At 37.2% G+C, this 27,551-nt stretch overlaps 1 protein-coding gene across 3 annotated transcripts in view; it reads right to left on the reverse strand.

The window, feature by feature from the left end:
* Positions 1-27,551, reverse strand: part of ARHGEF3 (Rho guanine nucleotide exchange factor 3) — a 142,089-nt gene that overhangs the window by 25,733 nt on the left and 88,805 nt on the right. The window contains exon 1 of one of the 3 annotated variants that reach the window (XM_029996234.2): positions 6,985-7,292. The exons of the other annotated variants lie outside the window; for them this stretch is intronic. Coding sequence (XP_029852094.1) covers positions 6,985-7,080 — 96 coding nt within the window. The 5' untranslated portion in view covers positions 7,081-7,292. Of the gene's footprint in view, positions 1-6,984; positions 7,293-27,551 lie in introns of those variants that run through there. 3 annotated transcript variants of the gene reach the window in all.

Genomic DNA, 27,551 nt, shown 5'->3' on the forward strand with positions numbered 1-27,551 from the left:
CTGTGTATATATGCAGCCTCAAAAAGAACTCTTAAAACTGTGAACAAACTGGTAAAAGAAGCCAATCTGTGTCCAAAATCTGGATGGTTCTCGAAACCAGACAGTGGACATCTCAGACAACTACTATGTCCTTCTGAGAGAGGATATTATTATCATATACTTTTCTGGGGAATTTGCAGGAAGAAAGATTACAGTAATCACAATGGCATATTCACTGATATCACTGATTTAAGACAGGAAGCTATCAGATAAGTTTCAAAGATGCCATGCCTCACCATTCTTCTAATTTGGAATGAAGGACACAGTGCTCCAAATTGTTTCTTCATTGTAATTTATTCTGTAGATCCTATATACAATTATATTTCTAGTATCTTCTACATACTAAACTCTAACCTAATGGTTTAGACAGCTGGGAAATGCATACAGCAAGCAGCTTCAGCTATAGTGCTACCAGGAAGCCATACTCCTCTGAGTAACTTCGGCCAACTCCCTCTTCAGTAGAATCTAAGTCTTTGTGCCTTGCATAACTGAATGAGGTGTCGCTTTTTAAAACCGCGATGTAGTCATTTCAAAACGACAACGTCTTGGCGAAAGGTAACTTTTGTATCATTATTTCTGGCTCTAATACACACCCATTACCATTTAAAAGCCTGAATCTTAGCACACAGCACCCACTCCTGGGGCAAACTAAGCATCCAACAGCCACGGAAGCATGTTAAAGCAGAAGATCCTTTGAAGAATTAGGCACTTACATTAGTTCCAATGTACTGACAGCTAAGTTGATATATTTATTTCTTCATTAGTGAAACAGGAACCTAATAATTCGATATACTGTCTCCAATAACACACTACACAGATATGAAAGCTTCTAGGAGGCTATTTAGGGGGAGAAGATAACACTTCTCGTGCTCTTCATCCACAAAATAAAACAAATCTTTTACTAGTAGTATATGTAAAGAATGGAATTTTCCCCAAATTCAAAGCAGAGTGTCAGAGTGAGTTAAATCCATTTAATAATATCGATTAGTTTTCTACACATTGTCGTTCAACAAGGCCACCCACAGCTTAATTATCACAGTTTGATGTATAAATTACTGCAACAAAAGATTGGTTTTAATTTACTAACAAACAGAAGGAAAGGAAACAAAGAAGAACTAGGCCGGGTTCCTTTTATATTGCCCTAAAAACAGCAGAACCAATGACCTGGATTAACACATACTGAAGAGCACTGAGTAGTAGTCTAGGTGCCATATAAAAGGTCTTCATTTGCTTCAGTACCTCACTTCAAAATTCGTTCACTCTGTGCTCCTGACTGGCTTAGCCACTGATTTCCTCCCAGTGAACAGTAAAAGCAAACGTATGTTCACTGCTGGTATGATTGTTTTTCCACCCGACTCTCCCATCTCTTATCAGCAATTTCAGCAACAGTCTCCATGTCGGAGAACTGGTGCTGAATTTGACAAACAAGGGAAAATATTTCCCTGAGGGGTCATCACACTTGTGTCTTCAGCCCACATGCAGCACTACTGTGACCACATTGTGTTGATTTTTCTGATTTTATTTAAAAACAAACTCAACAAAAGGAATTTAGAGAGATTTTTAAGGCAGCCCAGAAAGTGCTGTATGAAAACTGGCACAGGAACTTAGCATTTTACAATATTAGAATTTACCTTGTTTACATTCAAAGGCAAACTAACTTTCTCTCAATTCACATACAAAACCGCTGAAATTGACAATGCTTCCTAAAAACATCCCAACTTATTAGAGTTCAACAAGTTCTGAGATAATTATTTACAGGAGTAATTCTGGATTTGCAGTTGCTAACTTTCTTGACATTTTATAAAAAAAATGCTGGGTTTTTTTTTTTCCCCTTTTGATATACTTTCTATTTGTGAACCAAGACAAACAGATAACCAAAGCATTCATTCCGTGCTATGGGAGCATTCATTAGTGCAAAATGTTTTAACTTAAATTAGTCTCAAAAGAGTTAACAGTGTAATAAATGGAAGACACTATAAATTGAAACAGTACAGTAACCTTTGCTTCAAACCTAATTCACAAGCAGTGCCAGCAAACTAAAACAGAACGACTCTGTTTCAGACCTCATGTAACTGGCTAAATTTCCATACTCCTATACTTTAAAGGTTATTGGTTTTTAGTCAGCTTTATAAGGGTAAGTCAACATTTGTCATGGCAGGAAGCCCAACATTATTATTTTTATTAGTCTGCTACTAGTTAAATTGGCCTAAGATTAAACAGTTCTAATAAATGCCCCCAAAACTTGGAGTTTAATAAAAAAAACACATTCAAGCTCTGTTCCACAGGATGTTATCAGTATTTAACCTTCAGCAGGATAAAAAAACCAAAACAAACAAAAAAGGTTAAAATAGAAAAAACAACCTATGTTAAAACAGAGCCTCTTAATACAGCAAACACTTAACCTAAAAATAAATTAAGCCAGGCATCTCAGGCTTTTTGCACTTTCAGAGAGAAGTAAATCTAAAACTAGAACAACATTCTCAATTGTTAAGGGCACTAATAAAGACTACTTTTTAAAATACTTGAAACAGCAGAGTATTTGCCTTTGCTTCATAATATCTTAGAAATATTCTGATTGGGAAATTCTAGAACATTCACTCTTCTAGAGCTGAGGCTGATGGTCAAGAAAAACAAAGTAGGTGACTAAAGCAGTTCTAAGTATAGTTCAGTGTTGCAAAGCTAACTGTAATCATCCACACAAATCCATCCTAAAACCTGGGAGAGGCAGCCCACTAGCAAAACTGCCAGCATCGCAAGAACAATTTATTAAGCTGTTTAAGTAAATTGATACCTAAAGGCAATTGATCATCCAATAAATCGTGTGTATCAGTCATACAACTTCCCTTCAAAACCATAAGGTTCCATCCGCCACCTGCGCTCTCTGATGGGAGCAGGAAGAGGTTTGTTATTCCTCTGCCAGTCTCCACAAAACCAGCAAGCAAATAAAGCAAAATCCAGACACTTTGTTTTAATCACAGCGTTATAAAGAAGAGGACCTGAAACGATAGTCAGGGTACAATGAAAAGCCATATAGAGAAGTGGGGAAGTACTCTCAGTCGAAGAAAATCAGCTAAAGTTTGCAACACACTGTCGCATCATGGGTTCATCAAAGATTGGCTCCTTACTGCAAATAGGCTGCCCTCATTAGTCACCACCCTTAAGACCTCAGTTTTCATGTGCCATATGCAAGGCAGAACCACTGAAGCGTCAGCAGCATAAGGACAATTTGCATCCAGCTATCTTGACTGATCATTTGTCCACAATATCCAGAAATCAATATATCTACCAGCAGTTAGGAAATGAAGGCCAATTAACAGAAAAACCTCACACTGAGGTGAATTAACACAAGTAACGGAAACGCTGAAAAACCCAGACAACTAACGTAGAGTTGATTAAATTCTGAGTTTCTTCTCATTAGAAGCTGCTTGTAGAGACTACCTAAGAAAGACCTCTTCCATTCTGGAACAAACTGGATACGAAGCTGGGCTGCCAATTAACAAGCAGACATCATACGGCAAGTTACTGAATGGAAAAATAAAGGCAAGCTGTTTGTTCCAAATTGCCATTAAACAGAACAGATCAGCAATTCCAAGTGAGAGGGGTTTGACATGTTTCCACGTTTTAGCTCACTGTGGTTACACTGCACATGAACTTACCTGAAATATATCAAAACTGCAACGTGCTAATATTTCATTAAAAATGAAATACATACGTTTATGAAGATCAAAGAAAATTCATGACTTGCAGTTTATCTCGTAATCTTTTGGCCCTTCTTCCCTCTGGCTCCATGCCTGGTTCTCATGTTAATGATGTGCCATGGCCTAGAGGCCTGCGGGTTACCCTTCGGGTTAGCCTTCCTGCACTCCCCATGATGAATTAAACACAGTCCTAAGCACGAGGCAGCCTAGACTTCCTGCACATCAAAACAGTGAGGATATCGGGAGACAACAGAAGACAGATTGGAAACAGCCCTGATGCCTAGTTCTAAGATTTCTGCAGTCTGAGATGTAAGCAGACATACTGGAGATGCAAAGGAATTCTATGCCACCACAGTAGTTTTTAGAGCCTAACCCCAGGCGCCGTATTAGATCCTGTACAGCAGAACAGAACATCCTTACTCTGAGGAATTCATGTCTTCCTTCCCATGACTTCACGTTCAGACCTTTAAATCTCCATCTGTGACCGTGCGTGCTTTCTTACCCACTGCCCAACCACTGGCTGCGCTTCACTTTATTTCCTTTAGAGGGGTGATAAGGGAGTTGCTTTAACCAGCAAAACACAGAAAATGGTATTGGGAAAGATGTGAGGCTTTTTATATCTTAAAGCAAGCAAATTTCAAGTTTTACTAACTGTCTCTATTTTTGAATTATTAAAAAGCTGGAAAGAGCCCAACACCTTTGTACTGTTTACACCTAGAATTGTACTACAATATTTTATGTGGGGTACGCAATGATGTATGTAAAAGCCTTATAATATTTCCTATATTAACTGATTCCTCAGGCATTGCAGTGTTTTGTTGCCCTTTAACTGCATTTGGAAAGAACTATGATAATTGTACCTTGACTAGAGGTACACTAGCCTCTTCTCAAAACCCAGACTTTTACTGTTCACATACATTTTGGACATTTCATTTCTCATTGTTTGTGACTCTGCTACCTCTATGGAGTTTATGCCAAGGAAGCTGGTGTGGCTTAAAGAAAGAACTGTAAGTGAAAACCTCTGTTCTCTTTTGTGCCACTGACTTGTTCACAAAAACATCCCTAGTTTTCCACAGCTGCTCTGCCAGCTCCAAGCCAAGCCCAAGAATAAGGAAGAATTAATCTATTGCCAGTAAACTTCAGCTTGTTACCCAGAGACCTCCAGCTGGAAATTTGGGAAAATTTCAACAGTACAGTATATGCTCAAGATTTTTGCTGAATTTCATCCCATGTAAGTACTACTGTACTTGATATTCCAGACTGTATTTTTTATTTGTTCAAAACAAAGACTAAAAGATTATTGTTTAATAAAGTCAGAGGAAATATTTTATAATAATGAGTTCTGATTTAAAACCAAAACACAACATCTATATAGCAGAAAACCTGTTCTGTTCCACATATATCAACATTTATGCACAAGTTAGGTTATTAAATAATCAACCAACTTCACATGTTAATAATTAAAATGAAATTCAGCTTTTCAAAACCAGAAATTTATAACTCCCACGCAGCAGGCTACCTTTCTGGTGTAGTAACACAAAACTGTGGCAGAAGGCGCCCAATAGCTTTAGTTAGCCTTGTAAACACTAACGGGTGGAAGAACAGTTTAACATTACAGCTTGAGAAGAAACATAGATTTCCCCCCCCCACATATTGACAGACTTCAAAGAAACAGGCTGCATACATCTATCCTTATAATGCTTTTTCCAAAGAGTAGTTTTTATTTCTGCTTCCTTAACCAAATCTTTGGGGTGGCAGGTGGTCTTTTCATACCCTCCTAAGACAAACAGAATGTTTAAAAGTCTATTTTTCAGAATGCTGGAAGTCCGTCATACTCTCAGAAAACAGCCTTAAAGCACAGGGTGCTTTATTCGTATAAAACACAAACTGAAAGATGATAAATCCAAAGCAACTGTTTGCACATTGTAATTTTGATTGGTCACATCTGTTATTAGATACTTCCTCATGCTCTAAGCTTTCATTGAGACTTTTTTCTTTGAAATTTGACTATAATCAAGCTGCCCTTCCTAACTATAAGAAAGCAACACTCCAACTCTTTAGGTTTGACAATTCTATTCATTCATAAAAAAAACTTCATGCAGTAAAGACTAAAGCCATATTTCTCTAACATTATGGTTAGTAAAATGAGTAACCTTAGGAGAACCATTTGGTACTTAACAATTCATGTTTTCCGTAGATGTGTATGTACACACACACTCAGGGTGCTACTTTTCAAAAATACACAGGTGAGAGAAACTCCACTGTCATTAACTGTAGTAATTACATCCCTTTATGTAAAAGTACACTGAAAAGCAAGAGTGCAGCATCTTCTTATTAGTTCTTAGCTTAAGCATCATAACTAAATAGGGTCACTTGGCTTATGTTACTTGTACTTTAGATCCATTCAACTGCTGGAGGTAATTAATCTTTGATGCAGTTGTATTAAATGCACCCAATTTAGTAAGTTGTCTTCAAGTTACTTAGCAAACAAGACTAATGAAGAAGCTATATATTTAAGTGATAAAAACTTCCAGACAGAAATTTTATCCTTCCTCCAGCGCAGCCAGCCAGAATCCTTAAGGTCACCATTTTCTTTCCAAACAAGCACACAAAGCAACATTAACCTAAAGTACAAATTATTTAAGCCTTTCACGAACACTTATTCCTGAAACGTTCCACCATTCATGAGAAATTTGCAAATGAGTACGTTGAGTTTGGGTTAATGAGTAAGATTTTGAACATCACTTGAAAGGACTTCGTGCTTTTTAAGAAACAGAGTAGTCAACCTGCTGATAGGGCAGGTTTTCAGTTAACTGTATTATTGGATTAATTTCTTGGTTTGTTACTAATGAGGAAAAGACAGATAACGCTCTAAGACACTGTTTTCCAGATTCCCTCCCAGTTCCTACATAAGTGTAACAATTTTTAAGTAATGGTTAGCCCTGGAATAAAATACATGTAAACTACTTTAAACTACGTATCTAAACCAGGTATTTCTCAATTAGCTACTTAAAAGATTGGATTTAATTCCTTAAAGTGGCAGATGCCAAAAATCTAGGTTCTTTGTTCCTTGCCTTATTGCAAAGGCGAGTTCAATATCTAAAGAAGGCAGTAAAAGATGCCTAAACAAACCAGGTGTCTATACACGGAAGCCTATTTTCAAAGCACGTAAATCTTCCCCAAATCGACACAGATCACGCTATAAAGAAAAACAAAGGTGCAACCGTATCACCAACAGACTCGGTACCTCCGTCTCTTTAGCTGGGCTGGTCACCGTCTGCACTTCCAAGGCACAATTTGCCCTCTTGACGGAAAGGTAAAAAGGATAATCCTTGGCCACCATCGTGGCTGCGGGAGGAGCGGTTTCGGGGGTCACAGCGGATTCCGTCCGAGTACAGAACGTGAAGACAAAGCTGAGCCTCCCCTCCCCGGCACTCGGCAGCTCTGTAACCGCGATCTCCTGCCTGCGGCTCCGGAGCGCACGACCCGCGAGAGCTGCCGCGCCCGAAGGAGGCAGGGGAGGCAGGGGACGCAAGGGAGGCAGGCTCCGGCGCCCAGCGGCAGGCAGGCGCCCCGCAGCGCTGGTCGCCACCCCCGCCGGGCCCGCCCGCGGGGCGGGGCAGCGCAACTCCCCCAGACGCCCGCGGCTGCCGGCGGGCCGGGCCGCTCCGCCCCGCGGCCGCGGCTTCTCTTCGCCGCCGATGGGCTTCGCCCCCTTGCTGACGGCGCAGCGTTCCGTTAGCGACAGCAAAGGGAAAGTTTAACCCCGCGTTCCTGCTAGCTTCTCACGGCGTAACTGCAGTTCAGTGAGCGTTGGGCTTTTCGGACAGCTGCGGATCTGACAAGAAGCGCGGGGCTTCACGGCAAGTAGCAGCAGTCCCAAACCGCACAGTAGTCAGGTCCCAAATACAGCCTGCGGTCCTGTGGACGGCAGCGGCATCTACATTCTGTGAGCAACGCTCTTCCGGATCAGAGAAGGAATGCTGCATCCCGTTATGCTGCCACAACATACAGCATTGCTTCCCCCCACCACCCACCCCCCCCCCGCTTTTTTTTTTTTTTTTTTTTGTTCACTCATATTGTTGCTTTTTCCTGTCTGGCAAGCAGGCGTTTGTTTCTTGTGTTTTTCAAGTTCCACTTTTGTTGCTATTGTTTAGTCAAAAGAGCTCCCCTGCCCGCACCCCTCATTGTAACAAGCTGAGAAAGTGGAAAAATACCTTTGCCTAACATATCTCATAGGGCACTCAGTGTCTGTACAGCCAGGCAAATTCTGTCTGATGTCTACCTTAGGACAAAGGTAGTAAAAATTTCCAGGAAAGAAAGGGGAAGTGTTAGGGGCCCTGTCTGCGATGCAGGATCAATCTGACAAAAAGAGTATACAGGGGACAAGGAAAAGGAAACTGAGTAGGAAGCTGGACAGGGGGAGGAGGGAAGGGTATTTTCAAAGGGAAGCAGCACAACCAAGAATAACTTTACAGATTTTGAAAGAATTAACTGGTTTTAAAGGCAGATTGTATGATGGATGTTGCTTTACAAGCATTTATTTTCCTAAAGGTTGTTAGATAAATGGTGTCCTTAGAATAAGCTTAGTCAAATGGCAGACCTCATTCGGACACTTTCCTTTGACTTCACCAATATCCCAAACATATAATGTGTCTCACGCTTATCTCCTAGGCATTTTCAGGAGCAACCGCAGTAGAGCCAGAGCTGCTATCCTGCTGCCTGTCATGCAGACCTATCTATTTTGTAGTAGTCTGCTCATAAAACAGAAAAACCCACTTGTTTCCCAACCCTGCAGTTCCTGGAAAATCGTAGGAACAAAGTTATCAGTACTTCTGGATGTTCAGTTATTCTAGAAGGAAATGTGGCAATTGAACATTTTGAGTGTTATGTGCAGTACCACTCATCTCCATCATAGTAGGACGGGACAAGGTTCGCTGAAAGCAAAAGTCTTGACAAGAGGCATTTAACAGCTTTCATGTAAAGAATAGTTAAGCAGACAGGACATTTTGGATAAGAAAAGAGAAATCAGAGCAGGTGTGATAAAGATCTACAAACCATGATTGACAGAGAAAGCAAATAGGCAATGATTTTTTCACTGCATTCAACTAGAGGGAAAAAACAGTACATCAGATTAAACCAGATGGTGGGAGATTCAGAGCAAAGAAAAAACCAAGCTAATTCTTCATATTATGTACAATTTCTGTGTTATATACAGTGGAAGTATTAGTCACAAGATGCTGCTGCTAAGAAGGCTTCTCAGACACAAGTTCTTGGCTACTAGGACAGTATTTGGGGGGAACATCATGACAGGCTATTTCTGTTCTATACTCTTCCCTCAGCATTTACTGCTGACCACCATTGGAGATCTGGTATTATGTTAGATTAATCTTTGCTGCAGCCCCCTTCCTTTCCATATTTAAAAAAAATATGAAAAGAATGTAGCATTTTATTTGAAGACTACCTGTCTTACCTGAGGATTTCTGAAGCTACAATTATTTCATTCACATGAACATGCATTCATTTTTGCAAGTGTTCTTCAGTGTGACATTCAGAGTAAATACCTCTGAGCACAACTTGATAATGTTGGATGGTTTCTCCTCACATTTCAAGTGTATTAAAACACCAATACACACAGGTTGTATAAAATGGTCAGGAACCTCCTGAGAACACTGCAGCTGCTGTGTAACCATTTAAGCCCAAGAAGCCCTGACTTCAAATACCATCTGTGTATGTTTGTTTATGAATGTGTGTGCTGACACCATTTTAAAAATCAGCTTCACTTAAATCAGTATAGACAAAATGCCTTCAGGGCTTGTCCTCAAAGCATTCTAATCCTGTAACATGCTTCACAGCATAAAGAGCACTTCACAGAGGACAAGAGTGTACCGGTTTGGAGACTGAAATAATGAACTTTGGTTTATACACGTAAAAAAATATGCCAAGAGAGGCGTTCTGTCATTTCTCCATTAATCAGGCCAGTACACTTCAGCTTGACTAAGCACTCTTGAGAGACAAGAGAAAAATCTGACTTAAGAGGAATACAATTCTTAAAAATAGGCAGGACCTTCACGTCAATAAGTTTCAGAGCATCTTGCACCTACAAAATAGACTTCAATGAACACCTAAACCAGGATTCATTAGACACTTTGGATGTTTGTTTACTTCACCAGAAGAGTGTAAATATAGTTTTAGAACTGATATTTGGACCCAAAGTTCATTGATGAATAGCACCTAACTTTATAAGTGTCATATTATCTGATGGCATAACACAAGGGTACAATTTCAAACAACTATCTCTTCTAGGGAACTGAATTTGTCTGTAGACTTATGTACACTCATAATCAAAACTATGTCAGTTTAATCATGGTATTAAGTCCCTTCTGTATTGTGTATGAAATACAAAACTTGGAGTCCATTCTGAAAGATCCTACAAACTTGGTCAGTACTGATTTACATTTACATTTCATTTCTACATTAATTTAGAATGCAAAGTGACTGCCCATCACTAGTCACTGTAGTGTGTGTATGTGCATGCACACCCAAGCAGAGCCAAATGTCAGTTCATAAACTTGTGGCTGAAAGACTCCATAGTGAACTCCAGTTATATAGTTGGAGAAATAAAGGTTTCAGTGATATCACTAATGAATCTTGTAAGATTGAAGCCAGTGAGTCCACTCATTCCAAAAATTATACTTAGACTACAAATCTACACTAACACTATAAAAATTAGATCTGAATTGCAAGCTACTTTCAAAAAAGAAACTAACATTTAAGAAAAAACAATGCTAGCAACTAGGTTGCACAGCAGCCCAGTGCATCAGTTTTGCCACTTCTGGAACAGATTTTTGTGGGTTTGTTGGTTTTGGTTTCTTTTAATTTACTTTGGCCAAAGGCACAATTTAGTCTGCCAGTTACTTATCTGTCAGGGAGAAGTAAGTAAACTATATGGTAACTCCAGAAAGCCCTACCACCATTGACCTGGTTCAGGACTGAAGTTCACTCGCAGAGTTGTTCTGTGATTGTCTTGTTCACACAAGTGCCTTTAGTTAGTTTCCTCACACATTCAAAACCTAATAGTGAAGTAATTATTGCAAAAGCATCTGTCTGCATGGCAAAGTCCTTTGAAATATTTAGGGTTTGAACCTTAAAAATACCTTCATATGTGGCTAGAATTCCTTTTCATCTGATGCTAATCTTTGACATTCATATAGCTTTGATCAGTCATTTTAAAATTAAAATGCAGTTGATTAAAGATTTCTCAAAGGGTACAAAATATGATGGCAAAAGAATAAAAAACAAAACAGAAAAACCCTGTTTCCTTTTCAAGAATAGTTAAGAAGCCATTATGCTAAGCAGTAGCAAAAGGAACTGAAACATTTCATCTAAATGTTTAAATAAGGAAAACCGAATGGAGTGAAGAATCTTCAAACATCGGAGTCATGGGATTTAAGAAGTGCAGTGGAACAGAAAATCATCAATTAAAGCTGAACTCTGCCTAAGGAAGAAAACTCACAAATACATTGTTTAAAGATTTGAGTTGGTGTTTTTGTTGTTTTGTTTAAGCTTTATTTTAACATGATCTTTGCCAACACATTTTAAATGCCTTTGGGCAGAAACACAGAATCTATGATTAAACAGAAATATTTTGATATGTCTACACCCAGATTTCAATTACATTTTTCCTCCTGGTATGTTAATGTGACCGCTTTCCCTATTAAAAGTCAAAATCTGTTTTGCCAAGCTCTTTAAAAAAAATAAAGTCAGAGAAATACAATTAATTTTTGGTAATTATTGGTATGCCAAGAAGTAAAAGACTCTGAATGACTGTCTGCCTGTCTCTGCTTTTCTTACCTCACCCAATGTAAAAGAGCCCTTTGCTTGGTGTTGGTCTGTGTTTGACTATAATGCCTAAGCAGCAGCCTAGCCTTAGTTGCAACAATTCAGTCTGTTTATTTTCTTAAGCACAACTAGCAAAGCTAAAAGAAAAACACTAACTGTATTTCTCGTGTGATTTATATTTATAGGAGCTTTTCCTTTCAATCTGTCCATTCTGATGACTTATAAATAGACACTTATGCACATAAATACTTTCTTGGTGAAATATATGCCTGTGTGACAGGTTTCCAGTAACAAGACAAGAATTTAAGAAAAGGTATAATGCTTTAAAAAACCCTGAAACAAACCAACAAAACCAACTATGCTATCACTATCATCTTCAGATATACTATATTCTCAGCTGATTTTAAGAAAATTACATTAAGAACAATAAACAGTCCATTGCTTTGTTTTCAAAACAGATTAATTGCTGTAAGAATATCAAGTCATCCAGTAGTCTCTGAGTCATCCTGAGTATAGCAGCTCTTCTGTCTAGCTAAGTTACTCCAGGTTTATGGAGGAAATAAAAGATTTAATATAAAGTGTGTTGCAGAGGACCAGAATCTCCTATGCAAATTTGGCTAAGTGTGCGAAGAGTACTTGGCACATGTTGTTACTGGAAATATTACCTACCATAAAAACCTGAAATTAAGTAGAAATATTGCATACACATTTCAAGGAAAAAAAAATCTCAGTAATTTGCACTTTATGGAGTATTCTCTCATACATGCACCCATCCTATGTATGTGGTTTCTCAAAAAAAAAAAAAAAAAAAAAAAAAAAAAAAAAAAAAAAAAAAAAAAAGAAAAAAAAAAAAAAACCCAAAACCAGAAGCCACCATGTAGGAGAGGTACAATTTCGCTAAGAATATTCAAAGAAAAGCTACTACTCCTACTATTCTGAAATGACCAGTGGAAGTTAGCCAAGCTCATGCTCCTCGTACACACAGAATTCTGCACTTACTGAGTATCTCTGAAGCCTCTCTTCAACATACCCCAAATATCTCTTCAGGATAATCATTAGGAAGCTTTCCTTTCAGAAAAACCAAACCAAACCAAACAAAAACCAAACACCAAAACCAAAGCCACATGCAAACAGCCAAAAGAAAACTTTTGAAAGAGTCATTTCAACCAAACATTATAAATTTGAATCTGCTCTGGAGCTGGAATGCAGAAATACTGACAGTGATGAGTAGCTAGAAAGCATATAAACTGCTAGATAAAGGGTATTTATCAGGCAGTTACACAGCTGTTGAAGAAACTGCAGTTTCCTCATTGCAAATATGGATAGTACACAGGGTCACGAGAGTTACAATTTACTAGGTAATAAATATTAGGAAGAGACCACTTGATTAAACACATTGGTGCTGAGAAATTGCAATAAAAATATGATTACAGAATAAGTCATTACCACTAAAAATGTCCTCTCAAAAACTACAGCTGTAATTTTTCCAGGTAGAATCCTAATCCTGGAAAGATCAGTGCAGAACAAAGAAACGCATCTTTGGGGAACATCTGACATTACAAAACTGAAACCCAGATTTCTGTCTAGATTCTCCATTTGAAGACTACCTTTCATATGACCCTTATTTGTGCAGCTTATGGAGTAACAAGAGAAGGAGGAAGTTACGTTTCCTCACTGTTATCACGGGCTGTGCCTTGGGATTTGCAGCCAAGGTGCCCTAAACTATGCCCCTAAGTTTTGTCAAACATAATTAATAAATAGCAGAAGTCTCCGTTGTCTTCCAGTGTGAATGATGGCTATTTCAAAATACCACTTTTCTAGTGAAGCACACTTATGTTGAACTGATGTATAAACACACATCCAGCTTGTAAAGCAGTCTGCGGGCTTTCAAAGTAAGACATGCATACATTATTTCTTCATATAAATGTAGCCTGTGGAACAATTGCTCTGGGAGACACACAGATAAAACAACCTGCCAAGTTGTTTTGTTTGTTTGTTTTCCTTTTGCTAAATTAATGTAACTTTCAATTACTACAGAAAGTACTGTGCAGGTAAAGAATGCCCTCTAACAATTGCATTTGCACTGAGACATGAGCTTCCCTTAGGAAGACAATAACTACGCATTTTTAAAGCTGCCTCAGATTCATATATAAAAACTGTTATGGTGACTGGTCTGCAGCTCAAGATTAACGATGGCCCGCCTAGAAAAATCAGGAAGGATTCATGCTTCTCCACCCCTCTACCACACCCAGCAGTGCAAACTAATTACGAACCACAGTGGTCCCTCGTGAGGTAATGCACAGGGTGTGGTGAGGCTGGATAAAATGACCCTTCATGAGTTACACTTATAACGAAGAAGCTGGTTGAGCTTGTCTGAGTATACTTCCCTGGGGAGAGCAAAAAGGAGAAGGTTGGAAGGATTGTACTGATTTATCAATGTGGATTTTAAACAGTCAGTCAAGTTCTATAGAGAGTGAAATGAAGACCCAAAGTGTAGTGTCCTTTCCTGAAATTTTACAGTGGAAGAGGTATTCTAGGGAGATGAAATTACTGGAACCACTTGTGTGATGTTTAATGAGATTAAATGTAATTAAAATACTTTTTGTTTAAGTTACAGGCAGTGTGGGAGCACGAATTTCTCTCCAGAGCACCCCTGCTGACTAGAGAATTAAGTAACAAACTTCTTCGTAAGAAATCATTCTCTCTAATGCAGAGTGTTTACCAAGACATCACAGTAGTGGTCTATTTTTTGTTTTGATTAAATTTTATTATAATAACATTTATATTACATGAGTAACTCCATAATATTTATCCTCAGAGAGGACAGTATTTTGTAATCTTTTGCTGTATGCCTAGATATGTATGTATGTGTAGATATGAGCAAGAAGAAAATTGTACTCTAAGTAGTAACAGGAATTTTCCCCACTCTATAACTGATCTCAAACTCCATATTGGCCAAATGCCACTTTGTTCTTCCAACCATCCCCTCCAACTGCAATATGTAAAGCAAAGTTTGGGGTTAATACTGTTTATTAGACCAAACTATGTAACTGGGGGGAAAAACAAAAAAATGAACAAACAAAAAAACCAAACCATACCAACAAACAACCCCCCCCCAACCCAAACGAAAACCCCAAACCAAATAAACAACAACAGGAGAGCTTTTAGGTACATAGGTCCTTCTTCAGGTCAGAAATAAAAGCAGCAAAAAAAATAAGACTTGGGCCTTTTGAGTTTTCTTTTCCTATTCATTTACCTAGTTGTACAAATTTCAAACCTTGTTATACATTTCATTGTGTTCAGTTTGACACGTTTTACTACATTTATCTGTTAGTATGATTCTCCCCAGTCCTGAGAAGTTATCTGACTTAATCACATTCTACCCTTCATTAATATTTTATTTTTTTAATTAATTTTGGAATTAGTTTTTACTTTGGGAAGTGCTGTACTCAAGATGCAAATAAAGTCTTAAAGTGCTGACAAAGAATAGGATTTTACAGTACGGCTGAGTGAATTAACCATTTGCCACTCATGAAAGTATAAACCTCATTTCCCTCTCTTCTATCCAAATTCCTTCTCCTCCTTCTTTTCACGCTCTTCCACTGGCACTGTACCCTCTCTCTGCATAGTCCCTCCCTGACACCTTATGCCAACTGTAGCACTCATCCCATCACACAGGTAAGTCTGCAGTCCAAAACCACAAAAATACCCTCTTTTGCTAGGTTTCTTTTCTGCTGGTTTTGTAAGCCAAATAGATTATTGTGCCATGAGAAAAGCACCAGAACTCACCAAAGGTAAATGGTGGAAAAGTGCACAGGTATGAGTAAGGACAGGACAGGGAAAAGGCTTATTTTTCTGCTCCTAATAGCTATAAACTGTTAGCTCAGCTTAAGTTGCTTCATGAAGTCATTCCCAAAGAATACTGTCAGCATTTCATGTTTTCTGGATGAAAGCTTTGGATCAGAAGCTTTATTTATTTATTTATTTTAAAAAAACAGACCCACCTATTAATTTTCATAACAACTGTGCACTGTTACTCATCTTCTAGTCAGGTTTTTTTGCCAATTTGAATATCTTGAAATTAAGAGAACATCTGTGCTTCTTGAATAAATATTTAGAACACAAACCTTGAGACTGATTTCATGTTCTCCTGAGCATGACGTACCCTTTTCTAGACCATAGGCAAGGAGATGCCAGCAGCGTTTCTAGACCCAAAACTTAAACAACTTAGAATTCTTTGACACTGTTTACAAGACGTGCATGGGAAAGACTGATGATAGTCAAGCAAAACAGTGAGACTATAAAGTGCTTTGCAAACAGTAAGAACAGTCTAGTATCTCAACTACAGTAGAGCAATCTTGAACCTTGTGCCTTCTTTCACACTACAATACTCACTGACAACCCAGTGCAGAAAAACTCCACCTTTGGTCCTGAACAGCGTTTTGCAGATCACACAATGCCTTACAATCCAAATTATCACAGTGATAATCCAAATTGCAATATTCCACTATTGTGGTCCACTAATCTTTCAGAAATGTTGTTCAATTCCCATGTGCTATGACATACTGTACAAAAAAAAAAAAAGACAAAAATGAACACACAAAAAATTAAATCATCTTTCTCTTACCCACATCCTCTCCCTATGAGGGGGGAGGAAAACCATGATATAACTTCAAAAAGAAGTGTCCTTGCAAAAACTGATAATGCATCAACAAATGATAGAACTCACCTACTCCCAGTACCAACCGTATTGTAGATGTATGACCTTAAAGATGATGTAGCATTAGCAACAATGTGACTAATCTTTCAGAGACAGTTGAAATGGAACATAACATCTTCAAAGACACACCAAAAACCTCACACTAGGACAGAACTTCTTTGTTCATACCCATTGATCAAGAAGCCATTCCCAGGAATGTTTTACTTTGGGTTACAAAAAGGTTTTATTTAAAGTTGCAAAATAATTATCTTCCCAAGTATAAATAAAATGAAGTAATCCCATATGGTACAGAAGTTACTGTAATAAGTTTTAATTGAAACATAAAAACATAAATAAGAAACACTTTTCCTGAATACTTCTTTCTTGGTTCAAGAATGCTAACTATAAATTCTGAAGGCTATCTCCTCACTGGTCAAGTTGTTAACCACAAACTGCTATCTGGCAAAAAAATCAAGTACATCCTACTTTTATGTGATCTCCATTATCAAATCTGCAACCACAATCCACCATAAGTGTTCCATTTCCCAACAACTATGAATTTTAGACAGGTCCCTAACAACTACAGTTAACTTTGTTCTCAAAATAGCAGAGATAGTCAATAATTGAAAATGGAAAAGAAAGTCTTGGGAAGTACTTCCAACCACCACAGGTAAAATATTTGTTATTATTTTAAAGCTAAGAAACAACTCAAAATTGCATCAGAACAGAATTTTTGCATCTATTAGTCTTGAAAACATAGCGATTGACTGAACACAAAAGCAAGATGATATATTCAAATGTTTTAGCAAACATTCTGATTTTATTATATAATTAGGTTTGGTGTTAAATTACATGGATGTCAAATATTGTATATTCAAAGCCCTGCAGAAACATGAACATACTGTCCTCTTAAAACCCTAGAAAATAACAAAATTTTACCATGAGACTTTAGAACAACGTGAGGAGACCTAAATATGAACCTATAGCCATAGGGTTTTTTTCTTATGATGCATGTTAAACAGAAAATAGAGAGGGGAAAAAAAAAAAAAAAGAGGCTGTATACCTTTAATACCAGGCATTGGTTTCAGAGCCCAAGATGATTAATAGCTGTCAAGTTTGTTCTGATCATCATGTAACTTTTGGGGAGATTTCTGAAAATACAGGGCTGTACAGGGGGGGAAAAAAGCACATAGTTTTGGGGTTTTTTTTGTTTTGTTTTGGTTTGGTTTTTTTAAATCAAGTTAAGGATGAAGGCTAGTAGTCTAGACCAGACAGGAACAGGAGAGAACCACTTCAGTGGCAGAATGATTTGTGGGATTGAGATAAATAATTTATCTGTCCTTTCAAAAGCCTTTGTACTTTCTGGTTGATGCAAAATAGAAGTTGTTAAGAGGAATGCAGAGAGCAGCACAGCATGATCAAAGTGACCACCTAAGAAAATGGCTTTTGTAATAACATTTGGCTATATAAATGGAAGGCAAAACTAGTTTTGTTAAAGTCAGGAAAAAAAGGTTGTTGCAATAATCAAAACGCAACATAGTAAGATCCTGGAGGAGAATTTTAGCTTTGTAAATAGAAAAGACCAGAAACTAATGATGACTTGGAAATAATACGCAAAATTAGACATAGGTCATATAAGAGGACCTACTTCTCAGGTGAGTCTGACGCCACTCAAGAACACAGCAAAACAATTTAAGAAGATATGGCACTGTCGCATTAAATGAATTCTTGTATCTGAATTTTATGTGTGGTAATACATGTTCCGTAATTGATGGGCAGAACAATTTTTGTTTTGAAGGCAATGTACTACGAATATCCCACTAGCAAACTCTACACAAGACTGCACACTGAAATTCCCAAAGACCTTCCTTCTATTTAACTGAATCTTTGATCTTGCACAAAAGCAGCAGTTTAAGTAGAGATGCAAGTGATCTTGAATAAAAAAATTCCTCCCCAAAAATCTTATTTCACTCTTAAACTCTCAAAATGTGAGTTCATGTATGAGTTCTAGGCTACTACCCATCACGTAACACTTCTCAGTAACTACATTTGCTGTAGTTACAACGGCTTGCAAGCACTTTAACAACTAACTGTTTTCTGATTTTTATTACCTTGAAGGACAGTATAAAGAAAGTATTTCTATGCCCAAACCAGAGAAAAAACCTTTCATTTTGGTTTTGTTACATCTTTTAGACCTAAAGAGAGGGGCAAACCACAAAAGAGAAACCCTGGCCACACTGAAATCAAAGGAAGTTTTGCCAGAACTCCAAGCAGGTTATAGTTCACCCGTATCAGAAAAACATTGCACTGGTATAATTTAATGTAATTTGAGTATCAGCAACTTAGGCTAATTTAGATATATTGATAACAGAAGAAGGTATCAATGGAAGCCATCTTACTGACTTAGCAATGAGCTAAATTCCTCTTAGAAAAAAGTAAATTAAAAAAAATAAAAATCACTGCACAGGGGAGGGGGAGAAATAAAAACCAAAGAAACCAAAACCAAACTTAAAACCATCCAGAACTGCTAACGTAGGCTGAAGTGAAAAAATTCTGTCACATATAAACATTGAAAGCGGAAAAGGGAAGTAAAAGGTGCAATAGGGATAAAAAACATGTGTTCTTCCAGGCTGCAGGATACAGGGCCTTCATTTTGATTTCCAGTAATAATTACTGATTAGAAGCATGATACATTCCAGTGCCTGTATACTTACCCTATTTTAGATATGATAATTAAATAATGAATAGAAAAGTATAATCAAAGTGCCAAGCAATTAGGAGAAAAAGCAAGAGCCAACAGAGTGCTGGCATGTGAACTTATTGCAATAAAGTAGAAGGAAGAATGTTAATCCTTATGTTGTACTTCAAGCACATTGTCTGGTACAGGTGTTCTCACTGTGCTCTGCAAGCTCTCCTTGAATTCACTACTCCATTCCTCCCTAAAACAAAACAAGATAGGGGAAGAGACCATAGACTGGATATTCAGGACGACCTAAGGGAGCTGCAATGATAATCCACAAAATAAAAAACTAAGTATTTAAGTCCTCTGAAATGTCCAGCCATTGCACTGATGAATCAAAATTGAAAGGCTGAAAGGACAGCTTCATAAAAGCATAGCTGTATAATAAAGATCGGAATGCTCTTCATATCTGGAATAGAAAAGCAGGTATGTTGTTACATACTCTTCTCTGGAATTTGGTGGGTTTGGTTTTGTCCAAACATTTAGAGACTACCTGCTTCTGTTGCTTCTGTTCATAATTGCTTCCGCTAAATCTGGTATTTGTATTAAAATAAAGGATATCTATCCTCCCAAAACGACTGCAGTTTTACCACAATAAGAATCTATCTATTTTGTTACTTCAGGAAGTTACATTTATTTTAGTACGTGCTATCTAACAGCAGATGTGCATTAAAATGTGTCATTGCAGGATACATTAACCACATCACATGAACAAGCCAAACAGCTGAAATAAGAAGCTACAAAGACCTTTTTGAACATGAGCAGCCTTCCTGATCTCTATGAAACTAAATCACTTGTCTGATATTACTCACACATATGGGAAAGATACAATAACCAGGCAATAGATCTTATGTAAGGCATAGTCTTATGCCTTGCAGCAGTACACTTGTTTCACAACTGCTACCTACCCTACCAGCACTTCTTTTTTCCTGAGTTACACATTTAGATATCTACAGTATAACTACAATACAATTATGATTCAGATATTATTTCCCAAGATACAACAGCTTGGGGGGTGGAAGGGAGCTTGGTTTCTTTGTGGAGTTTGGGTTTGGGGTTTTTTGTAATCATTGCCTGCCCTCACATTCTTTCTCAACATCTGCAACATTTGAGCTGCAAAATCCTCTAAATTAATCAGCTTCGGATCTAACATTTGTCAGAATTGCAATATCCCCACACCATTTGTAAGGTGCAATGCAATCAAAAAAATCACATTAGCCAATTTTTACAGTTGTATCCAGACTATGAGAAAGCTGGTTTGAGCGAGATATTGCCAATTTTCTAAAATAATGGTAACAGAGAGAAACCCAATTAACCAATTACTACAGAGACCCCTATTTCTTGCAAAAAGAGAAAACAAAAAGAGGTAAATTTTAACCCTGATAAATCCGTCCTGATTCCATCTCTGGTGTTTAGAGATAAGCAGCTTTCATTAGGAGTTCAACTCAGTAGGAAAATGTCACCAAACACCATGCTAAAAAATTACATCAGAAATACTGTACAATGTTGCTCGTTCTCTACCTCACCTTACAGAAGTATATGGTACAAATCCAGTTTTGCCTTCTGACCACGATATACCCATGTACAGATACCTCTGTAAGTACATTTTGCTAGCAAGTGGGCTCAAAAGTCGGACATTCTTTAGAAATAAAAGCTACACAGATTTTACGCTAGTAATGCCCAAACTTTAGGGATTGTGGACAACAATATTAAGCAAGTGGTATGCTACTGACAACTTCAGCCTTGTAATTAGGAATTTTTTTCTAAATTTCATATGGCCACAAGAAACATTAAGGTGATCTCAGAGACAGTGCTGTCTGCCACCCGTAATCTCAAGACAACTGTTTTAGACCTTTTGCCTCTAGTAATTAGTAACAGCTGTGCTTGTGAGGTGACCAATACTAGCAGAGTAATTGAACAGTTCACAACACACACAAAAAAAGTCAAATGAAACTCGATATGCCCCCTAGTATTCACCAGTGGAAAAAAGACAAGAATACGAAAGAAACACTCTTAAGAGAGAACATATTTGCTTACAGTTTTTAAGATTCTGATATGATCATTTTGTTAAATGTTTTTCCATATGTGAAAAAAGTCCAATATCTAAGACCACAGTTTCTTTTCTACTGTATTCAGTTCTTATAGGATGAGAATTATGTCTTGTTTGTGAAACTGGGTGGAAGTTTTTAATGGCCCTTTTCAGGAAGCATGCATCTGTTTTTTAAACCTGTTCCTTCCTAAACTTGCTAAAGTTGGTCCCAAAAACGTATCAGGAAATAACTGGAGGATGAGGGGGATGGGGGAAGAAACTTTAAAGACACCTTGTCTTAATTAAATCTACAAGTGTTACTTCTTCCTGTTCCACTGAGTCACATATAGCTTTAGCATGTCACACCTGACTGGGGGGAGGGGATGTGTCAACATCAAGAATAGGTTCTTATTTCAGCTGCCTCCTGTAATTGGCAGCCTGGAATTAATTAATGAAGTGGAACCAGCACATATTTGAATGCAGTGTAAAATTAAACATGGCAAGCAGTATAGAAAAACATTGCTGCTTTCTTTAATACTCTTTTATTGCTACAAAATGTGGAAAGGTAAAACAGTGAAGCCAAATGCAAACTAACAAATGGATGACAGTGCCTCTAACAGTCATTTTTACCATTTGGGTCTCTCAGTCAGCTGCTAAGCTATTACCTGAACAAACAGGTACAGTAAGAATTGTTATCCGACCTAATAAACAATAGCCTTTGACATTTTTAGGCTTTTTGGTCTTAGAATTATTTTAAATCATCTGTCTAAAGCCATATGATTCACGTGGCTGTTACAAACAGTCTCAGCTGGAACCTCTCAGTACACAGAATCAACATTTCAACTACTAATTCAGCTGGAAAGCCAGGGTGCAGAATGCCATCAGCTTCATGTACTCACCAACTCATGACATGAATGTCATTTCTGTAACTTTTCTTCTTGATCAGCTCTTAGTGTTCAGCACAAGCCACCTTCCCAGAGATGAGGCCAGACATTTAAATGCTGTGTTTTAAAGAACACTCTTTGGATGGGTATAGACTAAAAAAAATACCCAGTTATTTTTGCAGCATTTCCTTCCATTTATTTTTGTTGTTAAGTAACAGCAGATCTTAAAGAATATTTCTAGTATCCTCAAAGAGTCTCAATGTACGTGTTCCCCCCCTGGTTTTTTTTACCTCAATAAATGTTAGAGAATCTCTGCTGTATGTTTTGGATTGTTTCTCTTGAATGAAGCTTCACTTCTAAAGTCCTGAGCAAACACCTCTACCAAAATAATTTTCCTCTTCAAAATACCCTACAAATTTCTTATACTATTCCCATAAAGCAGTAAAACATGCCTCCTGCTTCAGGAAGGAGAATTTCAAACCAGATGAAAAATTATGTGAGAAGAGAGTTCAGGATGGAAGTCGTATCTGGAATAAATTTTAGAATTTGGGAGTTCCTGATTGTCTATCTTCTGTTCCAGATGTTTAAGCAGTGTTTCTCCCTAAAAACTTCAGTAGAAGATTTACCTTAGCAGCAGCTTAATGAGATGTCCATCATAAGCAGTATCCTAACGGCTCCTGTTCTCCTAAGCTGGCCTGAGTCCATATGCCTCTCTGTCTGGGAGCCCTTAAATATACTTCTAAACAGATTGCATACTTCAATAAAAGCTTATGAGCAAAGTGCATCTAGTATCTTGTCTTCAACCATTCTTTCTTCTCCTCAGCCAATTTTTGGTAATGAACAGCACTTCGTTAAGCAACTCAGTCAAGATTCAGAGAGATTCTTTGTGAGAAATATCTAAAAAAATGCTTCTTCAGTAAAACACAGGGTTGGGTTTTACTTTAACTGTTCTTACAGCTTATCTGCAGAGCAGCCCATACTTCCTTCACAAACGATGTACATTAAAAAAAAAAAAAAAAAAAACAGCACAGATTACTTCTGTAAATTTATACCTACACCACATAAACAGCTACCAGAATCTAAGAGTGTCAGTGATTGCTGCTTACAGTGGAACTTGCACTGATTTGAAGTTTCACATATTTGTCATTGATTCAGTTTTGCTATATATACACACACCACTTAAAGTAGTTATTATTAATAATTCTATTAAGGAGAAAGGACCCATTCAAGTATTTTTCAGGTGATGCCACTCCAAAATCACAAAGTGCAAGCTTGGCTGGCTCAAACTTTTTCCGTATTAGGAAGTGACAGTAACATGAGAACGATAAATGGTTCCTTCATTAGCTTTTATAATCCCCAAGGATAAGACCTACTTTTTCTACATAGAAGCTTCCACATTGAAGAGCTATGACATTTTAGCTTTTCTGACAATCCTTTAACAGAAGCAGGATGAATGTTGCCATTAACAATTTCTTCCCACTTCCATTTCCTGTTTCTTTACCCAATGGGAAATTTTAACTCACTTTTAAGAAGTGGGAAGTTATGCAAGCTATAATGAAATATGGCATAGCTTCATTACACGTGTAGCAGTACCTACATATATCACAGGAACTGTTTTACAAAGGCTCTATCAATCCTTCCTTTCTCACTTGCACATAGGTTTGCATTTTGGAATGACCTCGCACATCAGATTAAAAGAAAAAAACCTAAACACTGCTAAATGCACCAATTCTTTGCTTCTTAAACTAAGGTCACTAAGGGAAAACTAGAAGATGAGAAGTTTATTAGTAAATGCATCCAGCACCTGTATATTTAAAACTTTGTGGTCTGTTTAATGTTAAGAACTGCTTTTTAAGATGTCCTCATCTGTATCTCTCATTTGTAGAGGTTTTTTAGCCTACTTTAAACAGTGAACACCACAAAAAGGACGTTATTTTTAAAGAGCACTAAAAGTGACAAATGTGAGCAAATATATCGAGCAAGAGATACATCATTGCTTAACTAATGGTCGAAAAACTATTAATATGTTGACACTATTTATGCTTTCTGCTAATGTAAATAAAGACCACTAGAAGACAGATGACAACAGTAAGAATCACAGTATAGCTATACTATTGCTACTAAAGAAATTATTTTGGAAACAAGGCATCTAATTTAATGGAAGCAAACATTCATTCTTCCTATCCCCAGACACAGGGGAAAAAAAAGAAAAAAAAAAAAGAAATGGCTCCCTCTTAGGAAGCAATGGGGAAAATTGCTTTTCCTGAGGCATACCATCTTAACTTCCTGAGGAGTTAGGCAATCCATTCATGACCCAAGATGCAGGTGGTATCCTACTTTATTGGTCTTTCCCTCCCACCACCAACCCACCAGCCCCCCCCCATTTAAAAAAAAAAAAAAAAAAAGTCTGAATTTAAAAATACAAGGTAGAGGAATGATGGATGACCAACAGCAACAAAGGGGCCATATTATCCTCAGCTGTCTCTTTGGCCAGTTAGCGTATTTTGGAACTTCTGGAAATGTAAAATAAAGTGCCTGTTTAACATGACATTTTTAAAGCCTGTATGCAGAAAAATCAAGGGAGAATTTGATGCAGGTACTGGCTAGAAAATGTTCTGGCAGAGATCAGTATTCACTGTTATCTCAGCCATGCTATAATGGCTCTTATCCTTTTTTTTTCCTTTTTTCTTTTTTTTTCCCCCCCTCTTTTTTTTTTTTTTTTTTTTTTTTTACCCTTCTTACTATATAACAGAACACCATAGCATTGACTTCATGCAGTAAATGGATTTTAACAAATTTGTACTGAAGTACTTCCTGGCAGTGCTTTTACTCTGCTTCTTTCACAACTATGCATCCTACATCAAAAGACTACCTCAACTTTAGCAGGTCCTGAAATTATGCAAGCAAAGCAAGCTCAATTCCAATCACATAAGAAAAACTGAATGGTAGTTTCCATTTTAATAACATTTTGTGTAGTATGAATGAGTTTTCATAGTATCGCTAAGGAAAAATAAGCTCATCAGCATTTTATAACCAGTGAAAACAAGCCACAGAATAGGTAAGTGATACATAAAGTTCATGAGAAATGCGTGTCAACCACAAATAGTCTCATGACTCTGGATAGGCACAAACCCAGCTTCCGCATCAGTCCTTTGGCCAATTCCACATAGACATGGGCAGCAAGTTCATTATCTATACACTGTTAAATATTTCATGCAAGCAGAAGAGGGCATAAAAAGCTGCATATCCTGGCAAGAGGTTCTACTCTAAAACCAAAAATATCTTCAAACATCAAAATACACAAGCTGCTTGAATTCAGAGCAAATTTCACACAGTGCGCAGGAAGTCACTGTGCTATTCTAAGAAGCGATGGTACAAAAGAAAAACAGTCACAAAAGGAGCACAATTAACATGCTTCAGATGTAAGCAAGAAACAACAGAATACGAAAACAACAAATCTCCCAGAAATAACACAATGCATACAATAAATAACATAATGTATGCAACATATATACCAATACAGCAATGCTCAGACAACTCTCAGCTTTGTACCTTAGAATTGACTCATTTGGCTTAATTAAGAAGCAACTATGGAGCTTTCATAAAAGAGGTAAGAAAAACTTCATCCAACTACACTGTACTACCTATAAATACTTTCAGAACTTTACTTAACGGTTAAATAGTTAATAGGTATAACAAACACTAGTGCAGACTCTCAAAGAATGCTTCTGCTCTCATGACAAATGCAGTAGAACAGTTTGCCCCTTCCAAAGTCCCATCCTGTTTACATCCCATCACATACACATCACTGACCACCTTTTAGACCCAACAATAGATACACATTAGACAAAAATATCCGATTTAGATGCTGACAGATCTGATACAAAGATACCTGTAAGTAATAAATAAGAGCATATGCCTATTAAAACTTGCAACTTGTCTTTATTAATATTTTCACATAATCAGGGTCCCTATTCTTTGTCTGAAATCAAAGGTTTCTGGAAGAAATTCCATTAACTTCACAGGAAGAAGAAATCTACTGCCAGCTTCTCCCCCTCCAGCTAAGGGCTTGTATTTGTTTTGTTAATTATTGCACTTCTGGAAGTCTGCAATTAATTCCCTTTACTTTCAAAGCTCTTCACTAATGTTTACAGAAGAGTAGCAGCTACGAAAAGAACACCAAAGCTCTTTACCAAGGTTCTATATTTAAGCCTCAACTATCATACATTTTCATTTGCATGTCCCATAATTCAAAACTAAGATAAGTGAGTGAGAGGTCTTGAAAGATGGTGTATTCAAACAAGGCCAAATAACACATAGCCAATTTTTACATTTCATTGAAGAACTAGCTTATAACACAGAAAAGCAAAATCATAGAATTAGAACTTTGGGCTTAAACAGGTAAATTGTAATTCTAGTAATGCTATGGATACTCTTTGTTATTACCAAGGTATCTACACAGCTTACAGTTACATCAGTAGGAACACATTCTTGTTTTATGTAACATGAATTCTTACAAGCTTTAATAATCTGTTATTTATCCATATAGTAGTAAAACTAAGCCATTACAAAATGCCTCAAATTTTCAGTAATATGCAGCTGGTATAGAATAAACTTAATATTCAAAACACCACCTTAATGCTTTAATCTACCTTATCAAGTAGATAAGTCACTTATGCTGTAATATACTACAACATCAGGTTCGTGCCCTACAAATATTGAAATCAAGTTTGTTCTAAACACATATGGATGACAAATTTACATTTCTTTACAAACATAACAAAGTACAGTAAGGTAATTTGGAAGGGAAAAATCCTCAAATTGTAACAGTTTTATGAGAAAATACACAAAAATTCATAAAGCGTTTTTAATCAACATGCTAAAGAAAACACAGAGTAGTGGAATATTGCCATCTTCTGAATAACTTTTTTACAAAATCAAATCAAAAGTCAATTACATTCTCACAGTGAGTTAAAATTGAGTAGAACTATTAAACACACAGCAGCAGGTATTTTAATGTATTAAGTTACCAACAGTCAAGTTTGGAAATCAAATGCTTCAGCACCTTTGACAATTCTATGCGGATATATACACCCATCCCTACAGTTCTAAATAGTGCAAAGAAATACCTTTGGCAGCTAAACTGCTTGCATTCTGGGAAGGAGAGCTTTAAAAAGATTGCAATTCATTTTCCAATTCTATCAAGTGTTCACTAAAGAAGCCAGATTACTGAGATAAATCAAGTGAATCCCTCCTCCATGAAGGGATTAAGCTCTTAGAGGCAAACAAAACTCAAAGGGCAACCTCTACTATCAGTACAAAGCAAATATATACAGTTTAAATAATATATTCTATATACAAAAATAGCAGCTGAAAGTCTCAGCATTTCCTAAGACACAATCAAATCCTTGCAGCATTTCCTTGAGAACAGTGGTGAAAAATATCAGCTAGGTTGTTATACAACCATTGCCTTAAGAATTAACAGATCAATTAAAAGAATAAACCTTTTAATCCAACTAATGACTGATTTAGCAGATAAAACAGAGGAGAGTATAGAGGAAATAAATGAAACAATCCTCCAATATAGCAGCAGATTTGGATTTGATCCTGCAAAGTTACA

This window comes from Aquila chrysaetos, chromosome 20, assembly GCF_900496995.4.
Source record: "Aquila chrysaetos chrysaetos chromosome 20, bAquChr1.4, whole genome shotgun sequence".
NCBI classification, from domain to species: domain Eukaryota; kingdom Metazoa; phylum Chordata; class Aves; order Accipitriformes; family Accipitridae; genus Aquila; species Aquila chrysaetos.